The sequence below is a fragment of the Patagioenas fasciata genome, chromosome 2 (genome assembly GCF_037038585.1).
Source record: "Patagioenas fasciata isolate bPatFas1 chromosome 2, bPatFas1.hap1, whole genome shotgun sequence".
Classification (NCBI taxonomy): Eukaryota; Metazoa; Chordata; class Aves; order Columbiformes; family Columbidae; genus Patagioenas; species Patagioenas fasciata.
In genome coordinates, this window is record NC_092521.1 from 154,606,760 (window position 1) to 154,627,927 (window position 21,168).

The following is a 21,168-nucleotide window of genomic DNA, read 5'->3' on the forward strand; positions in this document are numbered from 1 at the left end:
TTCACTGAAATATTTAATGTTTATAAATATATAAAGGGTGAGTGCCATGAGGATGGAGTCAGGCTCTTCTCAGTGGCAAACAATGATAGGACAAGGGGCAATGGGATCAAGCTGGAACACAAGAGGTTCCACTTAAATTTGAGAAAGAACTTCTTCTCAGTGAGGGTAACAGAGCACTGGAACAGGCTACCCAGGGAGGTTGTGGAGTCTCCTTCCCTGGAGACATTCAAAGCCCACCTGGACACATTCCTGTGCGACCTCACCTAGGCGTTCCTGCTCCAGCAGGGGGATTGGACTAGATGATCTTTTGAGGTCCCTTCCAATCCCAAACATACTGTGATACTGTGATACTGTGTGATATTTTATACGGTCCTTAGCAAATACTTCTCTGCACAACAGCAGGACGCATGGAAACCCTCACAGGAGGCACCAGTGTGCCACTGCACTGCGAACACAGGTCATTGCTCCCAAGAAGTTAAACACAGTCATAAGTTGGAGCTTTTTCTTCTAGAAAAGTATCAGCTGTCCTGCAGCTGCCAACTTAAGTACCTCAAGCAACTACGACTTAATAGCTGATGTCATCTTGTTCTATAAAAATATGTTAAGTTGCATTAATTTTCTTCTAAGCCAATGTTCCTATTCCTGTTTCTAAAAAGGATTTTCGAAGACTCTGTTTTAAGAGCATCATCTACAGGATCCATAATATATACCAATGTACAGGTGCTATCAGTAATAAATTAAATCTCCAAAGAACACTTCCAACAGATAAAGGAACAAATATCATTGATACAGCTTTTCATCTAACACCTTCTTCACATCTCAAGACAGTATTTATTTACCACACTTTGTTAGGGACTAGCATACTGCCTAGTTAGTCTTCAATTATCACATCAGGTGGAGGAAAAAATCCTATTTCTATAGGAGCTAAAACTGAAATTAACTTTGAATCTCTGAACTGTCAACAAATTCTGAAAAGGCTTGCTTTGCAGAGATTATAGAGTAGGTGTCATCCTTGACACTTGTGTTCTATATTCATCCGGCAGGCCGGGAAGAGAAGCGCCGCAGAGCGCCGGGTGGGATGGAGGAGGGCTCAGCTGCCACCCCGCCTGCCTCCTGCGCTTGCTTTGCAGGCAGAGACGGTGCTGTAGGTGTCAAAGGTTCTCTATTTAAGCTCACTGACAAGAAAAGGAAGAATACTGGGAAAATATGTTACCATCCACTATGAACTCATCTCTAGTAACAGGTCATCCTTACACTTACTTCTGGATGATACAAACAAAAGCCCTGATTCTATTCAAATTAAAAAACAAAACAAAACAGAACCAACACATATGATATATACCCATGGGATTTACATGTTCAAGATTTACTCTGGGAAAAGCCAGTGTTAAGAATACATAGAGCAAAGCCCTGCTTTCTGTCAGAATGACAAACTAGAAAGCCTAAAATGATTACGTTAATCTGTCACTTCAAATCTCCCTCGCACAATCGCATACCACTGCTCTCTGTGTTTCATTTAAAAGTCGCAGAGTTTACTAACCACTTTAAAAAGCCACATTCCTTAAATCCCTGACAGATTATGTGAAATCGTTTGGTTTAGAAGCATGAATTTGCCATTCTGCTGCCCCTCACCCCAATGACAGCTCAGTCAAAAGCTGGTGTGGCTGGGGCCGCAGGCAATGAAACTCAGCGTTTCCTCAACACAACTGATTCCACCAAGCAGAACAAAATGGGAGGCGAAAAAGTGTGGAGCAGAATGAAGAAGCATGGCTCGCCTTTCCAAGAGAGAAAAGCGATTTTCTATCAAGCTTATCTTTTTCAGTCCCTTATTTGCTTTTAATTGGAAAGAAGGAAGTGAAGAATATGAAAATGCTTTGAAAGACATTTATAAGAGTCCTGGGTAATTGTCTGCATCAAAGATGACAATTTGCTGCATGGCTGATTTAATTTGAAAGGCTTTTCTGATTCTGTTCATCCCACAGGCTGGACATAACTTTGCAAACAGATCAGGACAAAGTAGCCCAGAGCAGCACAGTAAAGAAGGTGTCATTAGCAGTGTCTAACTTGCAGCCAGGACGAGGACTGTGCTCCTCCTCTGAAGCTTGAAAAGGCATCATGCTTGTAGCCTGCATCTGGGATTGCAGCAGGTCATGCATTTTCTAGCTGGTGGCAGAAGAGGGGAAGCAGATGTGGACTTAATGATAGTCGTGCCAGCTGGTTCATAGTAGTAGCAGGCAAAAAACAGTGCACAAATAGCCCCAGATTCCATTTACCTGAGCAATGACCCAGCTCAATGTTTCTGATGAAAGTCTCAGCACAAGCACCGCAAGCTGTCGGCGATGTTCTCAGATGAGGATTAGCAAACAAGGCACACTGCAGTGTCCAGGCAATGCGTTTCCAAGTTTGAAATGATACAACTGACAGGTGTTTAAGCAATAACCTCCTCCTCTATATTCTAAGGCTCAAGATTTATGGCCTTTGTGCCATGAGCAGAGCTCTAAAGAAAAAAATAAATAAATCCAACTTTCGGAGCTCGTTCCCATGTTTTCTATTAAGACCATACATCAGTAAGTGTAATTTACCAATATGAAGTCCTATTAGTCATGCTTCCAAGGAAAATGCCATTATTGCTGCCTACTATGCTCCTGAATGATGAAAATCAGACCACAGATTTTATTTTATCGAGTTCGAGGTATTTGCCAGTCCTGTTGATTAGGGTATAATTCAACAGTATTTTACACAACTCAGATACCTTTTTGTCATGTGCCTGCTTAAAAGTCTGAAGGTTGTTATTAAATGAAAGAGAAAGAAGGTAATTACTAAATCAATGGTATAACCCTTGTGATTTGCTTTTCATCTCTTCACAGACATTTTGATGAAAAACTTAAATGAAAACCAGAGTAGGCAATGCAAGGGAGTCATGTAACAAGCAACAGAAATCCACGTAGGTTATTCTCCCAAATGCCCAGTCAGAGGCCTCAGATGGCTAATGTGGTTGAAATGTGTAATTCAAAGCTACAAATGATATGTTTATGAATCTGGACATGTCCAGTGCACCTTGGAAGCAGCTGGGGGAGGCGGGGAGAAAGACAACAGTATATCTGATTTCAGCTAAACAAGGTTGCAAACTGAATTATCTGTTTCCTCTCACAGAACTGGAAGATGCCACACTGCAAAGCTCCCAGTAATCATTTTAAGTGTAATTAAATCTAATTAGGATTAGCTTTTAATGGTAATCCAGGAATACTACATTTGCATTGGCTATCCAGCGCATTGATTTACCCACCTGTATTCTGCAATAGTTAAATGAGGAATTAAAGTTCAATCACCACACGCTACAGCTTTACATTTCCATCAACATTACAGGACAGCCTAAAAACACCTATGCACATGATTAAGCATACTATCTTGTTCCATGAACTTCAAAACACAGTGCTTGTGTTCCCCATTGAAAAGTTTTGTTTATGTGGGACTGAGGTATTAATTCCTACAGCAGAAAATTTATTTATTTCATATCATATACTTATTTACAGTTGTTTCAAATGATATGACAACCATTTCGTAAGCAACCTCCAAAACCAATGCAGATATTTTCTTGCTTAAACTCAAGGTTAAGACACAATGTGTATATCCCCCATCTTTTGTTTTCCTCAGCAGTTCCCCATGTAAACTCAAACACACTATTTGTATTTGCAAATCCTTTGTTATCTGATCATATAGATGTCTACTTGTTTCAGCAGGTTTTTATTATCAAGCAGTGATTGTCTCTCCAATATTTTCAGCAAGATGTGACAAGATAGCTTGGCCTCCCTGCTTCTCTCTTCCCTTTTGAAACCCAAAGCTGCTTTTTTTCCCTCCTCAGTCTCAATATCTTGGTTGTTCAGCTTCTAAAGAAGTTATTCCTCAGATATATCCTTTCCTGAGACTGATCACTTGCTGGACATAATTTTTCTACCATAAAACTACCTAGTGAAATTTCCTCTCTACAAACTCCCCAGTACAAGTATGGCTGTCTGCTTCCTTGCAAACAAGGTAAATGCTCTCAAAAAATCGCATACAGAACCACGGTTTAGGCATGACCATAGAGGAAATTATATTCGGCTTGAGAAAGCCGGTAAAAGATGTGGAGCCACCACTTCATTTGCCTGTCACCTACTACTTCACCCATCCCAGTCACCCATCTAGAAATTACATCCAAGCTTGTACACTGGGAATAAGCATGAATGAAGTACAGGGATGCTAAGTGATCATCTGTACCACAGCAGAGTGTCGTTTCATCATCACGCAAATCCTGCAAATAAGAATAGTCTCAGATGTCCCTGTCTTACATCCTGAGGACACCCACTTTCATAAACGAAAATACCCTGTACGTGACAGTGGCAGGAGGAGGGGAAAAGAATGTGTCATATGCAGTTTTCTCTCTGAGGAGAGGAATGTCAAAGAATTGCACAATATAGAAGCCTAACAAATTAATGTATCCCTACCAGCACTAGTTACTGACGAACTGTTTGAAACTGTGTAGTCTCTTTCTTAAGGCAGCACTACAATGACTTATTTATCAACTGCTTGGTTTTTTCAGGTTGATTTTTATCGAGCAGCAAAATCTCTGCTTAAAAATAAACAAAATTAGGCTCAGAAACGAGTAAACGCATTTTAGATTGCACTTGGAGAAGTGCATAGATTTTTATAATGTTCTGATGTCAAAACATACATCTACTTAAGCGGCTTTAGTGAAACACAGAAACCAGCAAAACTTACTTAGTGTCAGCTTTCCAAAAACTATTTTCTCAGCTGACAGTGCCCAGCCAGGCCCCCCTAAATGCCAGCAACAGAGAAGAAGGAGCTGCACAGTCTCTCCCTGGTATGGGATTAAAGCCACAGGACATGGCGCATCACCTACTGCAGGGACAAGAAGGACAGGAATGATGCAGCTATTCAGGTAAAATAAATACATTTATATGTGAGTAAAGCTCTGCAGCATCTGCATTGTCTCCAATAGACTAATATTTTTATTCACTCTTCTAGGTTAACTTTTGTCCTATATTTGTCTTTGAAGAGAAAGATTGATCAGCCAAATGACTCATTTAAATAAATTATTCTGTTCTGCCCTGAAATGTCTATTTGAAAAAACAAATACACACATGCTCAGATTTATTTCACAGTGAACGGGTGAACTTTCAGACTGTCCACAGCCCAGTGTCAGCAAAGATCCTCTGGAAATACTGGGAGCTGTGTGTGGCAGAGCCACGCAGGCTGCACCCTACGCTTTACAGTTCTGCTTCATGGTTATGTCAATCCTCTTCACTGCATTTGATACAAGCGCTAAAACAATGGAATTGCTTAAAAGATTTACTTATGATTTTAACCTGCTACCCAAATCATCCGGGGATTTCCTGGAAATGATGACTAGATGCTGAAGGATAAATGTAACCTAGCGTTCTCTAGTGGGAGTTTCCATCTCACAGTACAGTTTAATGAAGATCCCAGTAGCAAATCCAAAGATTTTAACTGAAGGCAAGGAGACTTATTTTTATATATCACATAGATTCCACTTTATGAGCTGCCAGTTTGCATATAGGCAATAAAAAGCCCCTTGGCTAAACACAGACACTGGAATAAAGTGTCAGTTAACAGTAATTTCATCCTGCAAGTGTTCTTGCCCATTCAACCAAATGAAGAAAGATTATTTTAAGATAAGAGCACTGAAAGTGAAAAAGGAGTAAAGAAAAGGAACTACAAAGAAATCACAATGTTACACAGAACTAAAACATCCAATTACGCTTTGATCATGGCTTGAATTTTAAATGTTACTGTCATCATTATTTTCTATTTCACAACTTCTTTCAGTGATTACTTGATATGTACAATATATGTCAGATGTACAGAAAAACAAAGCTTGTTATAGGCAGAAGCAGTAGCTTATCTTGCAGACATAATAAAGCCCATCTCAACTTTATTGAGAAGCCTGTCAACAAAGCAAATCAAACACTGAGTGGAAATGAGGCATAATGCCTGATTTCTTCAATCAGCTTTCCTGTTTGCCAGGAGCACCTCTCTTGGGTGGGCTGACAAGGTGCAAGCTAATTTACAGACCCAGGAGGAGTCAACTGCATCCGGATAGCACTTCTCCCACGTTAATTAAGAAGAGATTGAAAGGTAAAGTTCACTCAGAAATGGTAGTGAGGGAAAAAAATAACTCAAGGAAATGTTGACTGTTATGAAGAGCAAACAACAAAGCGATCATCAGATCTTATCAGTCAAATTACTGTAGTTTCCAGATTAAAGATTTCAGAAGTGTTATATCAAGCATATAGACAAGGTTATTTCCTATTTAGCTGGAAGCACCTGATTACAAATGGTATTAATTTCCACTTTCACACTCGGCTCCCTCTAGAGCTTTCAAAGCTGCAGGGAACACCAGATACCAGGCTCTAAGGCCAGAGGGCAGAAAGGATCTGACAACCCCTCACTGAGTCAGCTCACAAAACACACTCACTGCAGGAAGCCCTCACGGAGCCAGCTCTTCAGAACACAAAGACTCCTCTCTTTGGATGAGACCCTCTGCAAGTTTGCCCTGTGCCTGGGTACCACAGCGTGCAAGATGAAGCAGCTATTGCACCTGTTCTCTGCGTACAAGGATGTTATGCAGGAGCAAACTGAGGATCAAGGAGCTGCCCAGACTTTCTACATGCTGTAAGCACTTTCTGACTGAAGCCACGAGATAGCAATCAAGGTATCCAATATACCATGAACATATACATAGAGTCCACAGAATTTAGCGTGTACAATTTACCTCAATTTTGCCTCTTTTCTGTTGTAGAGAAATGACAAGGACTGCAGAAGGGAACCAGTCAACCTTTCATATCTCTATCTCTCTTCTACTCTTCCCCAGCACAGAGTGCAAATCTCAGCTCTAGGCTTGAATTTAGGCAGGCAGACACCTAGAGGATGTGGGTTTCCCCATGGGACTCACAGGAGAGCAGACTGAAGTGCTCTCCTCCTGCCTGACGTGTGGGAATATCTCATATGACTCTTTTAGTATTCTCTGGCACATGTTGTCTAACAACCTGACATTGTTTTGTGTTTTCTAAACACATTTTCTAAGTAACATTTTCTAATTATCTAGTTTTTTTGTTAACTAATTTGGTAATACACTTCATAGACATAGAACAATTCTCAAGAAGCTATGCAGTTACAAAGTAGGTACAATTAATGTTTTACAGGATAGAGAAGGTAAAAGGATGAAAGTTAACTGAAGCTCTACTTGTATGTTTTCAGATGAGAACCATTGTAAATAAATCTTTAAAATAATATGGGTACTTCAAAATTAAATAATGAAACACTGCATATGCAAAAGAAAACAAACACTGCCTTAGTATTGTTTTTTCTTGGAAATATATTTATTTAATCTAGCTGGCTAAAAGAAAGACTGATTTTCTTGCTCTCTCACCCCTTGCTACAAGTAATCGAAGGTGTTTGTCATGTTTCACCATTCACCCAGAACAGCAGGGTGTCCCTCAGCAGTTTGCTCCTTGCAGATCACTTATGTCTGCCGGAGAGATGATTCCTTTCTTGGTAAAATTCAGGTCTTTCACTGACCCTTTCTCCAGACTGTGCGTTCTCACAGCACACAACCTTATTCAGATGCTGTTTTCCTTAAAAGGAGCATGCTGTTTTTCAATCTCAAACCAATCCATCTCTTTTGCATCATGCCTCCATGATACCAAACAGCCTTAATAGTACAGCCAAGAAAAACACTCATCGAGTAACACATAAGTTTTGGGTACAGTATTAGGAACAGCACAGTTTAAGAAAAACACAAAACCCAAAATTGTTTGACCTTCCAAAGGATATGTGCACTACTTAGATATCACCAAAGACTCTTTCCAAGACCAAGCAGTTCGTGGAGTAAAGCCATTTTCTCCATTGCAGCCCTGTTAGCCTGCCAGCTATCTCCTTGTCTTCCATTCTGAGCTGCTTCCTTTTCATGACAGAACTCATAAGCTCAAAAACTGAGAAATCAGCCTATATATGTTGTGTATATATTTACATAGTAAAATATGGGCTCAGCAAACAGTCACAATATAAATGAGAAACTAAAAAATGAAACCTTTTATAATTCATTTTACGTTTGATTGCAAAGGACCTACCTGAACATGTCTCCTAAGCCTTTCAACATCCCTTTCTTTGCTTTAATTTTATCCTTCTCTTTATCTCGATCTTTCTTCTTCTCCTTTCCAGCCTTTTTTCTGTCACCTTTATCTTGGCTTCCATTCATCTGCCTCTCTAATGAGTGGGATGGTTGGTCACTTGCTGTGGACACAGATTCTCTACCAGATCTTGAGCTCTCCTCTGTATCTTCTTCCACTGAAAGCACAAATCAAGAAAAATCAGTGGGATAAGAACAAACAACAAGAGTAGTCTTTTTGTTATATTGCATAACATATTTTGAAGCAGGATATATGTACAACCAGAATTGTTTGTTTTGTTCTTTTTTTTTTTCTTTTTTTCAAAATCACTATCTGTTAATGTGGGAGATTTCCCAGAGTGTTCATTTGTAGTATTAAACTCTTAGAAGCAATGAATTCATCTTTGCAGAACACTCTATAAAACTTGATTTATGCTTTGTGAATACCCTGAATAATGTATGGATTAATAAAGAGGATTAGCAAAGTGATGTTAATTGGCCCATTTTGTTTCAGTATCTGGATCAGTTGAGGAGAGCTTTAGAAATACCTGCAAGAAGAAACAACAGCAGTGCAGCGTGCCCTGTCACTAAATTCTTGGTAATACTCCCATAAAAATATGAAAGTCATTAAGGACTGTTAAACTTCAACACGAGTCTTAATAGACTTTTTCTTGCTGCAAGTAACATAATGGTTTTGTCGCACCACTTCATTTCCTACAGCAGTTTAAAACACATCATGCATCATGATTTTTATTCTTGGTTGAGATGGGGCAGCCTGGGTTGTTCAGGTGTGGAGGCCACGGCTTATATAAGGAAAAAAGAATCATTTTTTAGCTTAGCATATGTTAACTACTACTACTTATCATTATTCCTACTAACATTATTGTTTCAAGACCTCCACGACTCTTCTACAGCCAATGGAAGTGTGCAATTCTTTCGAAATTTCTCATACATAGACCACTGTAGAATATAAACTTGGTTTTCTTAGTCATCATTCACATTCATCTTACAAGTAATTTATTGAACCTGAAAAATCTACAAATCACTGACTGAAAGCCATTCAGTATGGTCCCTTCTCTCTCTCAGATACCTGCCTGCAAAATCTTCTTTATTCATTATTATTACAATACAGAGACCCATCCAATAGACTTAGTACTTTTTCACTGAGTAGACCATGATTTCTATAAATATTGTCCAACTCTGGAAGATGAAATAAACATATTTCAGGAAAAAACATAACATACCATGTCAGATAAATCTCAACATTAATAACTATTTTTTGAATCCCAAGTAGTAATCTAAAGCACAAGCCACCAGGTAAAAAAATAAAAAAGGACGGGTCTTGGCATTTCATGGTAACTTGTCTTTAGGTCTGTTATGAATTAAGTAGATTACACAGCTTCTCAACTGTAGGCACGGTTTTAATATTCAGATAATTCTATTTTAGAAAATTAATAGGCCTGTCCTATACATGCCTCTGTACTAGTTGTACTTGTACTTTTTTTGGTCACAGTGTTTCTTAATCAATGTCTGGGATGATATTTACTTATTATTAAAAGAGTAGTTGAAAACCACTTTGGAATAGAGATGCTAATTTTTTGCATGTTAATTTATAGCTACAATCTGTTCTGGTTAAAACCAACTAGACATTTAAAAGATGTGCATGCAAACGAATATAATTAGAAAAAAAAATGCATTACATTTCTGACAAATTCTGAAGTCAAGTGTATACTTAGTACTTCACTGCTAGAATTTTAAAGATTAATCAGTTTTGACCTATGGTTGTTCATATTCATAGAACAATACATTAAATTAATCTTAAACATGTATTAAGTGTACTGTGCTATGTTGAGCTGCTGAACAACTTGTCATAACAATGCTTGCTCTTATCATTTATTTTGCATGTTCTATGGAGATAATATTGGCTCCTTTCGACACTTGTGCTGCAATAAATATTTGTCTATCATACACAGTTTGCTTGCAATTAACCCTATAGCTTAGACTGAGCCCTCTGAACTAGAACGCCTGTTCTCCTGGAGTAAATGCTGGTGTCTCTACTGGACTAAATAGACTTCCAGTTTTCTTAGAAGGACTCAACATGAAGAAACTTGTTCCACTTTTATGTAGCGCAGTCATTCTGCAATTAACATACACCTAATTACTAGTGTTTAGAACAAATGCAAATGTTGCTCAATTAAAATTCAAGCCCAGGCTACAAATGAAACTCCTAATTTTTGTTAAGTTGCGGTAATGACACCAGGTTACTGCAAAACACAGAATGTATTTGTTTCGGTGCTGTTATTTCCTTCCCTTCGTGCAACCTCCTGCCTCCCCATGCAGGATGCTGAAGCCAAGAAATTATATCAGAGTATACTTTAAACATCAATTAAACCTGAATACTAGTGTCATTTCATGAACCACACTGTACTAAAGAGAAATACATAAACAGGTATTATGAAGCTATTCTCCTAATTAGGTCATAAAATAGAAAAGATGCACATGAGAAATCAAAGCTACTTAATGTGAAGCTATTTTGCCACTGAGCTCCTGGGCCTCTTATTGTGATATTTAATACAGCCCGAGATTCTAGCAATTAAGATTTAGCAAAAGATTAGAAAGCTTTGTTGATCTCTCCCAGTCCAAAAGCCTTGTTCTCATTCAGGACACTAAAGATAAACATTCTGCTTCCAGTGAGCTATTAAAAGTATTAAGAGAAGAAGGAAAATAAAAAAGGCATGAAAAATGACCTGTAAAAGCTGAACTCCCACACCTTTCCAAAAATGCTATGTCTTTACATCCATTAAACCATCTCAAATTCTCAAATATTCCTTAAAATGTTGTGCCAGATCTGGTCACTGCTGCCCGACTTTCATCCTACATTTAGTAATTTAAGAACACGTTGTTCCAAGGACAGGAAATACATTCAGAAGAGAAAACTGCTCCTTTCCCACATGCGCTGCCTGTAGTTTTATGGCTTTCATATTTGGGGTGATGACATGTTAAGAATTCCTCTACACAATTTACTGCAGAGCTATTATTTGCTACTCCAAAGAGGATCACTGTCTGGAAGAAAGAAGTGGTCTTGAAACACTGGTGGAGAAAGGGGGAAAAATCAAGTAAGATAAATGAATCCAACCTCAATGGCACCAACATGTTTTCCTGTGTTTTGTAATGTAAGAAAGCCACGTTTTGATTTCAAACAATTATTGAATAATTAAATACAATTAAAAAAACCTAGGCATTGTCATTATGGCAGCAGTGAGGCATTAGTTACCTTAGGACCAGATTGTTAAACTAACTTCTACATATTCGTATGTGCCCAGACTTTGTCCAGCGGAAGACACCATTTGGTAAATTGTCTGGAGCTTGAGGCCACATATCACGGAGCAGACCAAAGTTGCTTTCAGTTCCAAGACGGACACATTCTCATAAAGACAAACCTGAGGATGTAGTCTGGGGGAATGACCAGGATCATACACATTTTCTCAAGCCTATTCTTCTCCTGGCCAGAAACAGATTGACAGCCAGCAGCACCAGGCCACCATTTAGCCTCACTAGCGTGAAATTGCTAGGTGCTGGAAAAGTAAAGTAGAATTAATTCCATCTATAACTACCTTTGAGAAAAGAATGGTAGGAAGTAACACTTATGAAACAGACCTTCTGAAACTAAGAAAATTTTAAAAGAGCAGAGTGAAAAATCTCTTTCTAAGCATTTTCTGTTAGCATTCATGTTTTACTACTTCAACCTTCCTACCGTCATCTTCATTCATAAACTTCTAACTAGCCGCAGGTTGAATAAAAAAAATTCTGCTGGTATGTGACAAGTTGAAAGTAGTACAACACGAAGGTTAAAAATTCAATGATTTTAATAGAACCTCTGATTGAGGTAATTTACCATTCACACTATTTTCATTCAATACAAGTTGTCATTTTACCAGCCCATTCTTACATAGTTCAATAATGATAAGGTTAGCTTTGAAGTGATTCTTTTATGTTAATGACATCCTCCACATGTTGGGTCATACTTCGGGTTAAAAAACTGAAAATGTAAATGAATGCCCATTAGGGTGGGTAATAGCTGATCATTAACTTTGTATTTTATTAGATCTGCCAGCCTTACTCTAATTAAAGGACAGTGATTTCTTTTTTTCCCCCAGACACTACAAATGTGCTCTTTCAAAATTATATGCACATATTTTTGTAACATGAATTCAGTGGTTTTTTTGTCTTTCTCCATAATTCTTGTTTTCTAATTTACATTAGTAAATTAATTAGCTGTCTTAGAGAAAATTTTCATAATAATTCAAGTAAACACACTCCTAATAATCTTATTTCCTTATTTTAGAAAGGAAGGAAGCTGCAGTGTGTTGCAATCTGTTAATACATATGAAGGAAAAAAGCCTGAAAAAAAACTGATGAAGAGTAGTTCTATTCTTTAAAAATCCTAAAATTATCTTCTACTACTTTTAATCACTTTCTAAAGGAATTAACCACCATTGTTAGCATTCTTCACGTACCGCAATAGTTTACTTACAAGTTTCCATGCCTTCGTCATCATCATCTGCTACAGGTTTATCATATGATTTGTCTATGGCAGCTCTGAAGCTTTCATTGCAGCCTCGTCCTCGGATAATTCGTGGGCGCGGGCGGTGGAAGGGAATGTCACCATTGAGAGTCACCTCAGCAACGGCTGTCTGCAGACTTTCTAATGAGCTGGATTTCTTCAGACCTAATGAAGGCCCCACATCTCTGGTTGGGGAACCTTAGTGATTTAGGGGAAAAAAAAAAAAAGGGTAATTAGAATTAGTATTGAGAACTGCATGCTTGATTATGCATATCCATCCTGAAAGTCTTTGGGGACACACTTAACATTATTCACATCATCTCTTAATAATCTGTAGGGAATTCTCTGCAGATTTGTTGGTCTCAGAAGTGAATGAGTACGTCAAGTCACAGTCAACAAAACCGACAATGTTAGCAACGTCTGGGTTTTCAAATCAGTGAAGAGAGACCAAAATACATTATTACGATTTTAACAATTTGAATGCTAAGGTAATCATGGGGCTTTAAAAATATAGTTCATAAAAACAGCAGAGATATATATCAAACAAAATAAAAAAATCCCTATTAATTATTTTTGTTTTGAGCAGAAAATGACATCTGTACCAGCAAGTGATGAACAGAGAGTGGATTATGGGCAGGAACCCTATCGTGTTTAGAGTAACAGTCTTTGCAAAGTAGCCTGACTTCTGGCTTCAAGAACATGTTGTTTGCTTTTAATCGAGTTTTAAAGACTTGCATCAAATTGCTAACAATTTCATAATGAAATGCTTCTGAGAAACATCAGTTGATTTGCTGGGATTTCATGAAGTTGTTTAAAAATATCTGTGCAAAGGATGCAATTAGTCAGGCAATACCAGTTATCCAGCTGGAAAAGCAGCACATTCCCGGCAGTCCCCAGGCTGATGTTTGGGCAGCACTACAGCTGGGGCAGGGGCAGCTCCTACAGCTGCAGCACAGCTGGAGTTGTGCCAAGAAAGTCCCAGACAGTGTTCTGCAAAAACCTTTCCCCATCTGAACTTCTCAGGTTTGTGGACTAAATGTCTAGCCTCTGTTTTTAGATACAAGCACTCACAGTGCAAATCAGCTGACAATTGCACAATTAGATCTCATATTATTTTTAAAACTGGGAGAAAACTTTCCAGGAGAAAACAAACAAAAAAATCACTGTATTTATTTGAACTGATTTTATGCAAAAGTGCAGTATGGTCTTGGCTAGATTTTCCATAGAATTTGTGGCTAGAGAGAAAGATGAGATGGGACATCATCATAGCCACATTTCCTGACCTCTCTGACCAGAGCTCTCACTTACAATATGGAAAATCCACTTTTTTCTTTGCCCAAAGGTAGTAGAACAGGGAAGGGCGCTGTGGTACAACAGCTGTACCAGGTGGTGGGCTGTTCCTCAGTTGATATCACAACTCTTACAGAGGCACAGATACAAAATGACTTGTGCCAGGACAGAGACAGAGCCAAGAACTGAACCCTCAGGAATGCCAGACCAATGAACAATGCATTTGTAAGCAAGGTAGTGTGTTAATAATGCAATAAAGGAAAAAAAAAAAAATCTTTTTATAGTATTTATCTCAGAAAAATATAAAGTACTGGAGTTGATCCCTATTCTGGCAGATATTAGGAAGGAGAAGAGAGACAGCATCTGTCACTGTTCTTAACAAAGGTATATGAAGTCACCTTACATTGGGGAAGACTACTACTACCCTACTACTACCAGTTTCTTTCACTGTTCACTATTGGGTGGGGAGGAAGAAGGTCACTAGACCTACAGAAGGGATGCAGAACAGCAGTATGACAAGTTGTTTGTAAACTTGGTATGAGATGGAGCAAGAGCAAATGCTTCCATTTTCTATTCAGCTATTAACAGTCCGAGCAACTAATTTAACCTGAAATCCCTCAGGTCAAATAAATTCAAACAGCAGCTGTCAAAGTATTTCCTTTCAGCTGCCCTACTGATAAGATGAACTTGTAAACAGAAACAAAAGAAACATCTTCCTTCACAGGTCTACACAACTCTTGTAGTTTGGTTCCCCCAGTGGTCCCAAGTCTTGTTGTTTGGACCCTCGACCAGAAACAAACGCACCTCAGCAACTGAGAAATTTTATCTTGATGAACTCACATCTCCTAGAAGAAGCCACCCTCACCTACATCCCATCCTTGCTGGAGTGCTGAGGGTCACGAGGATGGTTGGGGGCCCAGAGCAGCTGCTGGGGTGAACAAGAGCAGCCAGCTGGGAAAAGGGGGGTTGGCGTCTTCCCAGCTGCACAAACAAACCGCAGGCCAGGTTCGCCAAACTTCTGAATATAGGCTGAAGTCTAAGGCAAGTATTTTTACTTAATGTTCGCTTTACCAAGTAAAAAAGCTCCAATTTAGACTGCCCTAAAAAACTGTCCACTTTCTAGCACATGCCAAAATCTGCTACTCCTCCGCTAATGCCTGCAGTACACGAGAAATGGTATTTTATTTTGTTTTTTTTTTTACTTTTCACTACTGTATCTTGTTAAAAACAGTCCATGAGACAGGAGAAATGAATGCAACATTTTGAAGGAAAAAAAAAGAGGAAACGGGACAATCGTATATAAACCATCTGTTTGACAGATTCAATTTCGTATACAAAAGGAAAGGGTATCCTCTTACATGGCAACTTACTGTAAACTTCCTTATTCCAGATTCTGCTTTGCAGCCTTCTGAATGAAATACTCATATATCTTTTCCCAATTACTGAGTGGCTCTTTTCGTAAACAGTAATTATAAAAAAGGCATTTATGTGCCAATTTAATGTTCACGAAGGACATTTAAAAGTTCCATTTCCTGCCACCTAGTACAGATCTTTGTGAGAACTATGTTTATGCAAGTTGTGCTTTCCCAAAGGAAAATCTAGATGGGATATGACTTAATGTTCCTTGAGTACTGTAAAACTAATAATGGATTACAGAAATGATAGGAATATTCTTGGGTGGCCATGGACACAAATGTGGACAGGGTGTAGAATTTGAAAAAGGGAAACGTCCTTTTGCAAGCAATTTAAGCATTGTGATCATAAAGCTATGTATATTTTAATACCTTCACTATCTTCTATGGCCACATCACAGCAAGTCTACTATTTTCAAAATATACAGCTAAGCTTCCCTGTAAATTGAGTGAATTCAGAATTTATTACTAGAATTCACTAGTCAGAAAGTGAGTTGTTTATCCATAATCCGATGAGAAACAGCAAACTTTCTTTAAAATGGATTCTGTTTAAAATTTATGAGTCGCATCAAAACCTTGTTTTCTAAATACAAAAATGTCAGCATTTTCTTCCAGCCTTTACAGCACTGGTGGTAATCATCAGAAATGTTATCTGCTCAGAACGTCTTCTATTTTGACACCAGAATTTAAAGCAGAAAAGAAAAAAAAAAAGAAGAGAAAAAGACACATCTACCTAAAGCGTCTTTATATGACTGAGGGATGAAAGAGATTCTTTTATCGCTTCTAAAATTTGAAGTTTATCAAAATTTGCCTTTCCAACAATTTTCTTAAGCAATACCCTTTGAGGCAGGTCCAGCCCCGTCTCCCAGCAGTGCTGCTCCTGCAGACGCCCCTGTCCCCTGCGCTGGCCGTGCAGCTCCGCCCTGCGCCCCCAAATCCCCGCCATCTCTCCAGGGTTCTGTAGGCCACTCACACCCCGCCAAGCAGAGCCCCTGTCCGCCACACATGCACCACCACTCGTGTCCCCAGCTGGCCAGCCCTTGGGGACCGTGGCCAAGCCCTGCCCTCCAGGCCATGCAACCACCCTCTGCTCATGCCAGGCCTGCGTGCAGCTGCCCTCACCCGGCACTGAGCGCCCAACGCGGAACTCCAGAGCACACACACATCCAGAGAGACATTAAGCACATACAGATCACATTAAGCCTACGTGCTGCTCCCTGCTCCAAGCCCTTTGTTCTTCCCTTGTGCTGATGCTGTTTAACAACTCATTACACTTCCACTTCTCTTATATAAAGTATTTACACAGTGCCACACATTCGCTTGGGCAATTTGCAAAGGCAAAAAGCATGGTGTCAAAGGATATATAATGTTTCCTTCAGTGTTTCCTTCAATTACTACTTTTAAGAGCTGCAAGATACATTTTTTCATCATCATTTTCAAATGACTTAAAATACTATTTTTTTGTTTCTGAAACATTATTTTTATTAACTTCAAGGTTAAATGCTACCAGGAACTTATGTCAAAAACTTCCCTCAATTTGATTAAACCAGTTTTGCAAAAGCACAAAGTGTACTTTCTAAGCACTTTCTTAAAGGACATTAGCAGTGAGTCTATTGATTTACTCACATCTGCTCCATTAGATTTGATAAATTCTTCTATTTCCAGTTCAATCAATAAAATAAAAGTGTGAAATTTTGGCTGGAGAGGGCAAAGGAAGAATGCGGCAAGCAACCACACCAAAAATGTGTCTATTTAATAAAAGAGTTAATTTTAAAAGCATTGTGCACAAATAAATAAATAATTTAAATAAATTTTCTTTGACGTTTTTCTTTCTTTTTCATTTTGTGACGTGTATGTGGAAAAATAACCAGCTAGAACTATAGTATGCCTGGAACTCAATAAATGAGCCATGCTCAATTGCTACTGAATATACTTCTAACCTCTAAGATGAACTGTAAACACTGCAAGGATTAGGCACTTCAAATGAACTATAGAAAGAAAAACAATTAAAAATCTATTGCAGTAACTAGGGCTGGTGAGTTGTACGCTCACCTTTTCAGCCAATACTATTAAGTCCAACATTGACTGTAACAGAGTTTGTTTTTATTTTTTTCTAAAGTAAATATATGCTGAAGTTTTCTGGTTTCTAGAGTTCATTCAAACATAGTTCACCACACATTCGAAGCATTTTTTTTTTCTTAGAACCAGATGATTTTTAAGCCAAACTGCAGTAAGTGGTTTGTTTAACAACCACATCCATCTTCAGTAATGGGAGAAACCCAGTGTTTATATACAAAACCTGGTTAAAAGCACACAAGATAAATAAAATAAAAGTAAAGTAAAAGGTGTTTTGCCTTTTTACCAGCCACTGAGCTTTTGCACACAAAATATGTAGCTGCTCACTCCAGATGGTTACAGTCATGCTCTTTCACCCAAGTTGTCTGATTTGTCTCTTTTTTGGAATTTAATCCAGGTATAACACATAGATAAAAAACTACACTCGATTAATACCACTCTCTATTAATATCACCAAAGACACTATGTGCTTTTAAATCTAAATATCATACTTTACTAAAACACACAGGTTTTACACCATTCTAATCACATCCCACTCCAATAAGCTGCCTAATAAGAAAAAGAAAAGCAATTTAAAATAATTTTGAGTTGATCTATAATGCTTTTTCTGTGAATAGTGCTCAGGGGTGAAGGCAGCTCCTAAGCACTTTCCTTACCATAACAATGAACACAATTCGTACATTCACACTCTGATGGCTTTAATCCTTCAAAACATGAATACATTTTAATTTTGTGTACTCATTTCCAATTTCTAAAGCTGCAAGTCTGTGGCCATATTCTGCAACATTTTAAGAGGTAGGAGTTTTAGCTGGTTTAATAAAATTTTTAAATTTATCACTTGATTACTAACAGCCTTTCAGTATTCCTACTGATGGTATGAAGTGTGGTTAAACAGAGATGCAGTTGTGAATTATTAATTCTGCATGGAATGCCCTACTCCACAAATTGTGCTAAAATATATAATATTTTCAGGTTAAAATGGTGAATTGTTCCTAATTAGAACTGAGTAATGTTATGGTGTCCTCTGGATCTAGCCTAATTAAAATAGCATTCGAAAGGTCAAAAGCTAACTTATATTAATAAATCATAAAGGTTCATAATTGCAGTTTGTGCATTATTTTAATTAATAATAAAAATATGCTTTGAAACCTATATCTCATTATCATTGCGTGAAAAGTCACAATCAATGGCATGTGGAAAAGATTGTATTTACATATTCTTTTGTTCTGTTATGATGCTCGGGTTTCAGCTCCAAAGGCAAATCAACTTGAGCTAGTAATCTTCAACTCAGCTCACAACATGTATCTGATGAACTCTTAAGGCAAAGGTAGCAGTTTTCTAATTAAAAGAATTATTTCCAAGCACTGTGTTAGCACTGTAATAGCCAAACATTTGACTCTTCCGTATCAGCTCTCTAAACATTAGAATTTGAAGCTAGAAGGAGATTTTCCAAGATGTTTTTGAAAGGACAAAAATCCAAATGACTGTGCATATTTATGAGTACAAAGTATAGAAACAGGTGTCTACCTACAGTTACATGTATGACCTGCTTGAATATACTACCCTAGACACTTATCGCCATAGAGACTGTTCTTTTTCTGTACGACTTGATTATTCACAACAATAGAAAGCAGCCATGCAAGTACTGGAATATTCATGTTTTCATGCAATTTGACTGGCAGTCCTGTAATTGTGGTAAGCTGCTTTGACCAAGGTTTCTATAGCAACAGCCTTACTGTCAATTCTTACCTGTTTTCTGGTCATCCATTGTACTGAGCTTAGTCTCGTCAGCTACTGTTAAAAGGTAAATGTATAACGGTTAGCCCAGTTAGTGCCCATGCCCCACATGCATCCAACATTCCTTCTGTTTTGCATATATTTTTTTCAAGTTAGAGGACCTTAGCAATGTCATACTTCATGCAAATAAACTGCAACAGTAAGCAAACATTCTGGGAAGAAATGGCAGCAAACTAGTAACCTTCATGCAATGTCAGTCATGTTCACATCACAGGCAGGTACAATATGTTATTTACACGTTAGCACATCACAACTAGTCAAGACAAGTCAATATCACCAACCTTACTGTCCCCTGAGGAAGTTGGTGCATTAGGGGTTGTAGTTGAGATATTCACAATTATCATAAAGGAGCAAATTGTATTATCTTTTATTATTATGAGTAGGGAATTTTGTGTGTTTAAACCACCAAAACTCACTGTTTAAGGTTACTAGATTCTGCACTTCAGAATCTAAATTCAATGGCAAAAAAAATAGATGGCCTGTTAGCGATCACTTATTCTCAGTTGTGTTATCAGTGAAAATGATTATAGTCGATTGCCTGTCTTAGGCGCTGCTGCTTTACAGGGCTTCTGATATAAATATTAAAACTTGGGTCTCAACCAGATGTCAGACTAGCCCCATTTTTGTAATTCTGAATGAACTCTTCAAAAAAATACTTGCATCTTTAATACCTTAATCAAAATCCATCTACAAATTGAGAGACCACGAAGGATCTTTAAGACTAATTGCATTATAATAATGAACTGAGAATAATCCTGCCTACCCAGAACCACAGCACGGCACAGTTTTATGCACCTATTCTATGTGGATTGGTTAATGCACTTTTCACCTCCATTTCAATAAATACCTTTTATATCTATGTATAACCACATATCCAGAGGGCTACGATATTTATATGTATGGACATTTACAAGTGGTATGAACAATACACAGGTCACTTGGCCATTCACATCAAGAATACTTTACTCCCCACCAGTAGAGATTACGTGCAGCAGTACTGCACATAAACGATGTGTTGGGAATTACAAAATCTATATACTTACAACATGAAAATCAGGTTCAAATAAAATAATTGAAAAAACGTCACTCACTACCTAGATCCATGCTTTTGGATTTTCGTGTTTTAACAAACTCCAACTGACTGGCATCTGAAAATTGCTTTGTACGCTTTTCTGACATGCTCTGGCGTCCAAAACCCTCTCGCTGGAAGGCAAGCACTGGATCAACATCTGGACTAAGAGTGCTGTAAGAAGGGAAAAAAATCATGCGAACATTTGTCAAGATCACGCAACCTTTCACTCTGCAGAGAAAAGCATTTATTTAGCATGTACTTCTACCAGCAACAAAGTACACAGTTTGAAATAAACCACTGCAAGTAGTCACTGACACACACCATGGATTTGTTTTAGCGCATCCAGCAATCCCAGTTAAAAGTATCAAGAATTTCATTTGTGGGTTTTAATATAAGAAAAACATTTCTGGTGTACTATACATTTACTATCAGAATGTACGGACCCAACACAGGAATAATTTGAGGAAGAATGAAACAGGTCTGTTTTCTTCATGAGAAACTAATATATTCTGTTAATAGCAAATTACCCATTTTTCTTCATCACAAAAATGTTTTCAGCGAAGCATAAGTAGAATCTGTCCTGTCTGAAGCTCACTGACCTTTAAAAAACTTCTTCATTTAAAGACTTGGCATGAAAATTTCTCTCCACATGTGATATCACTTGCAAATTTTTCTCATCATCTCCTGGTTTTAACCTGGCTATGACAGATAAACACAGAGAGCAAATATTTACCACAATGGTTCCACCACTAAATGGGAACCAGGGGTA

General features: G+C 38.1%; 1 protein-coding gene across 12 annotated transcripts in view; it reads right to left on the reverse strand.

The window, feature by feature from the left end:
- Nucleotides 1-21,168, reverse strand: part of PARD3 (par-3 family cell polarity regulator) — a 459,106-nt gene that overhangs the window by 132,853 nt on the left and 305,085 nt on the right. For 7 of the 12 annotated variants that reach the window (XM_065830908.2, XM_065830905.2, XM_065830910.2 and 4 more), the window contains 4 exons: nucleotides 20,419-20,570; nucleotides 19,280-19,324; nucleotides 12,723-12,950; nucleotides 8,151-8,367 (listed from right to left, as the gene is read on the reverse strand). In XM_065830908.2, coding sequence (XP_065686980.1) covers nucleotides 8,151-8,367; nucleotides 12,723-12,950; nucleotides 19,280-19,324; nucleotides 20,419-20,570 — 642 coding nt within the window. The remainder of the gene's footprint in view (nucleotides 1-8,150; nucleotides 8,368-12,722; nucleotides 12,951-19,279; nucleotides 19,325-20,418; nucleotides 20,571-21,168) is intronic. The other 5 variants (XM_065830907.2, XM_065830899.2, XM_065830909.2 and 2 more) reach the window with 3 other exon arrangements.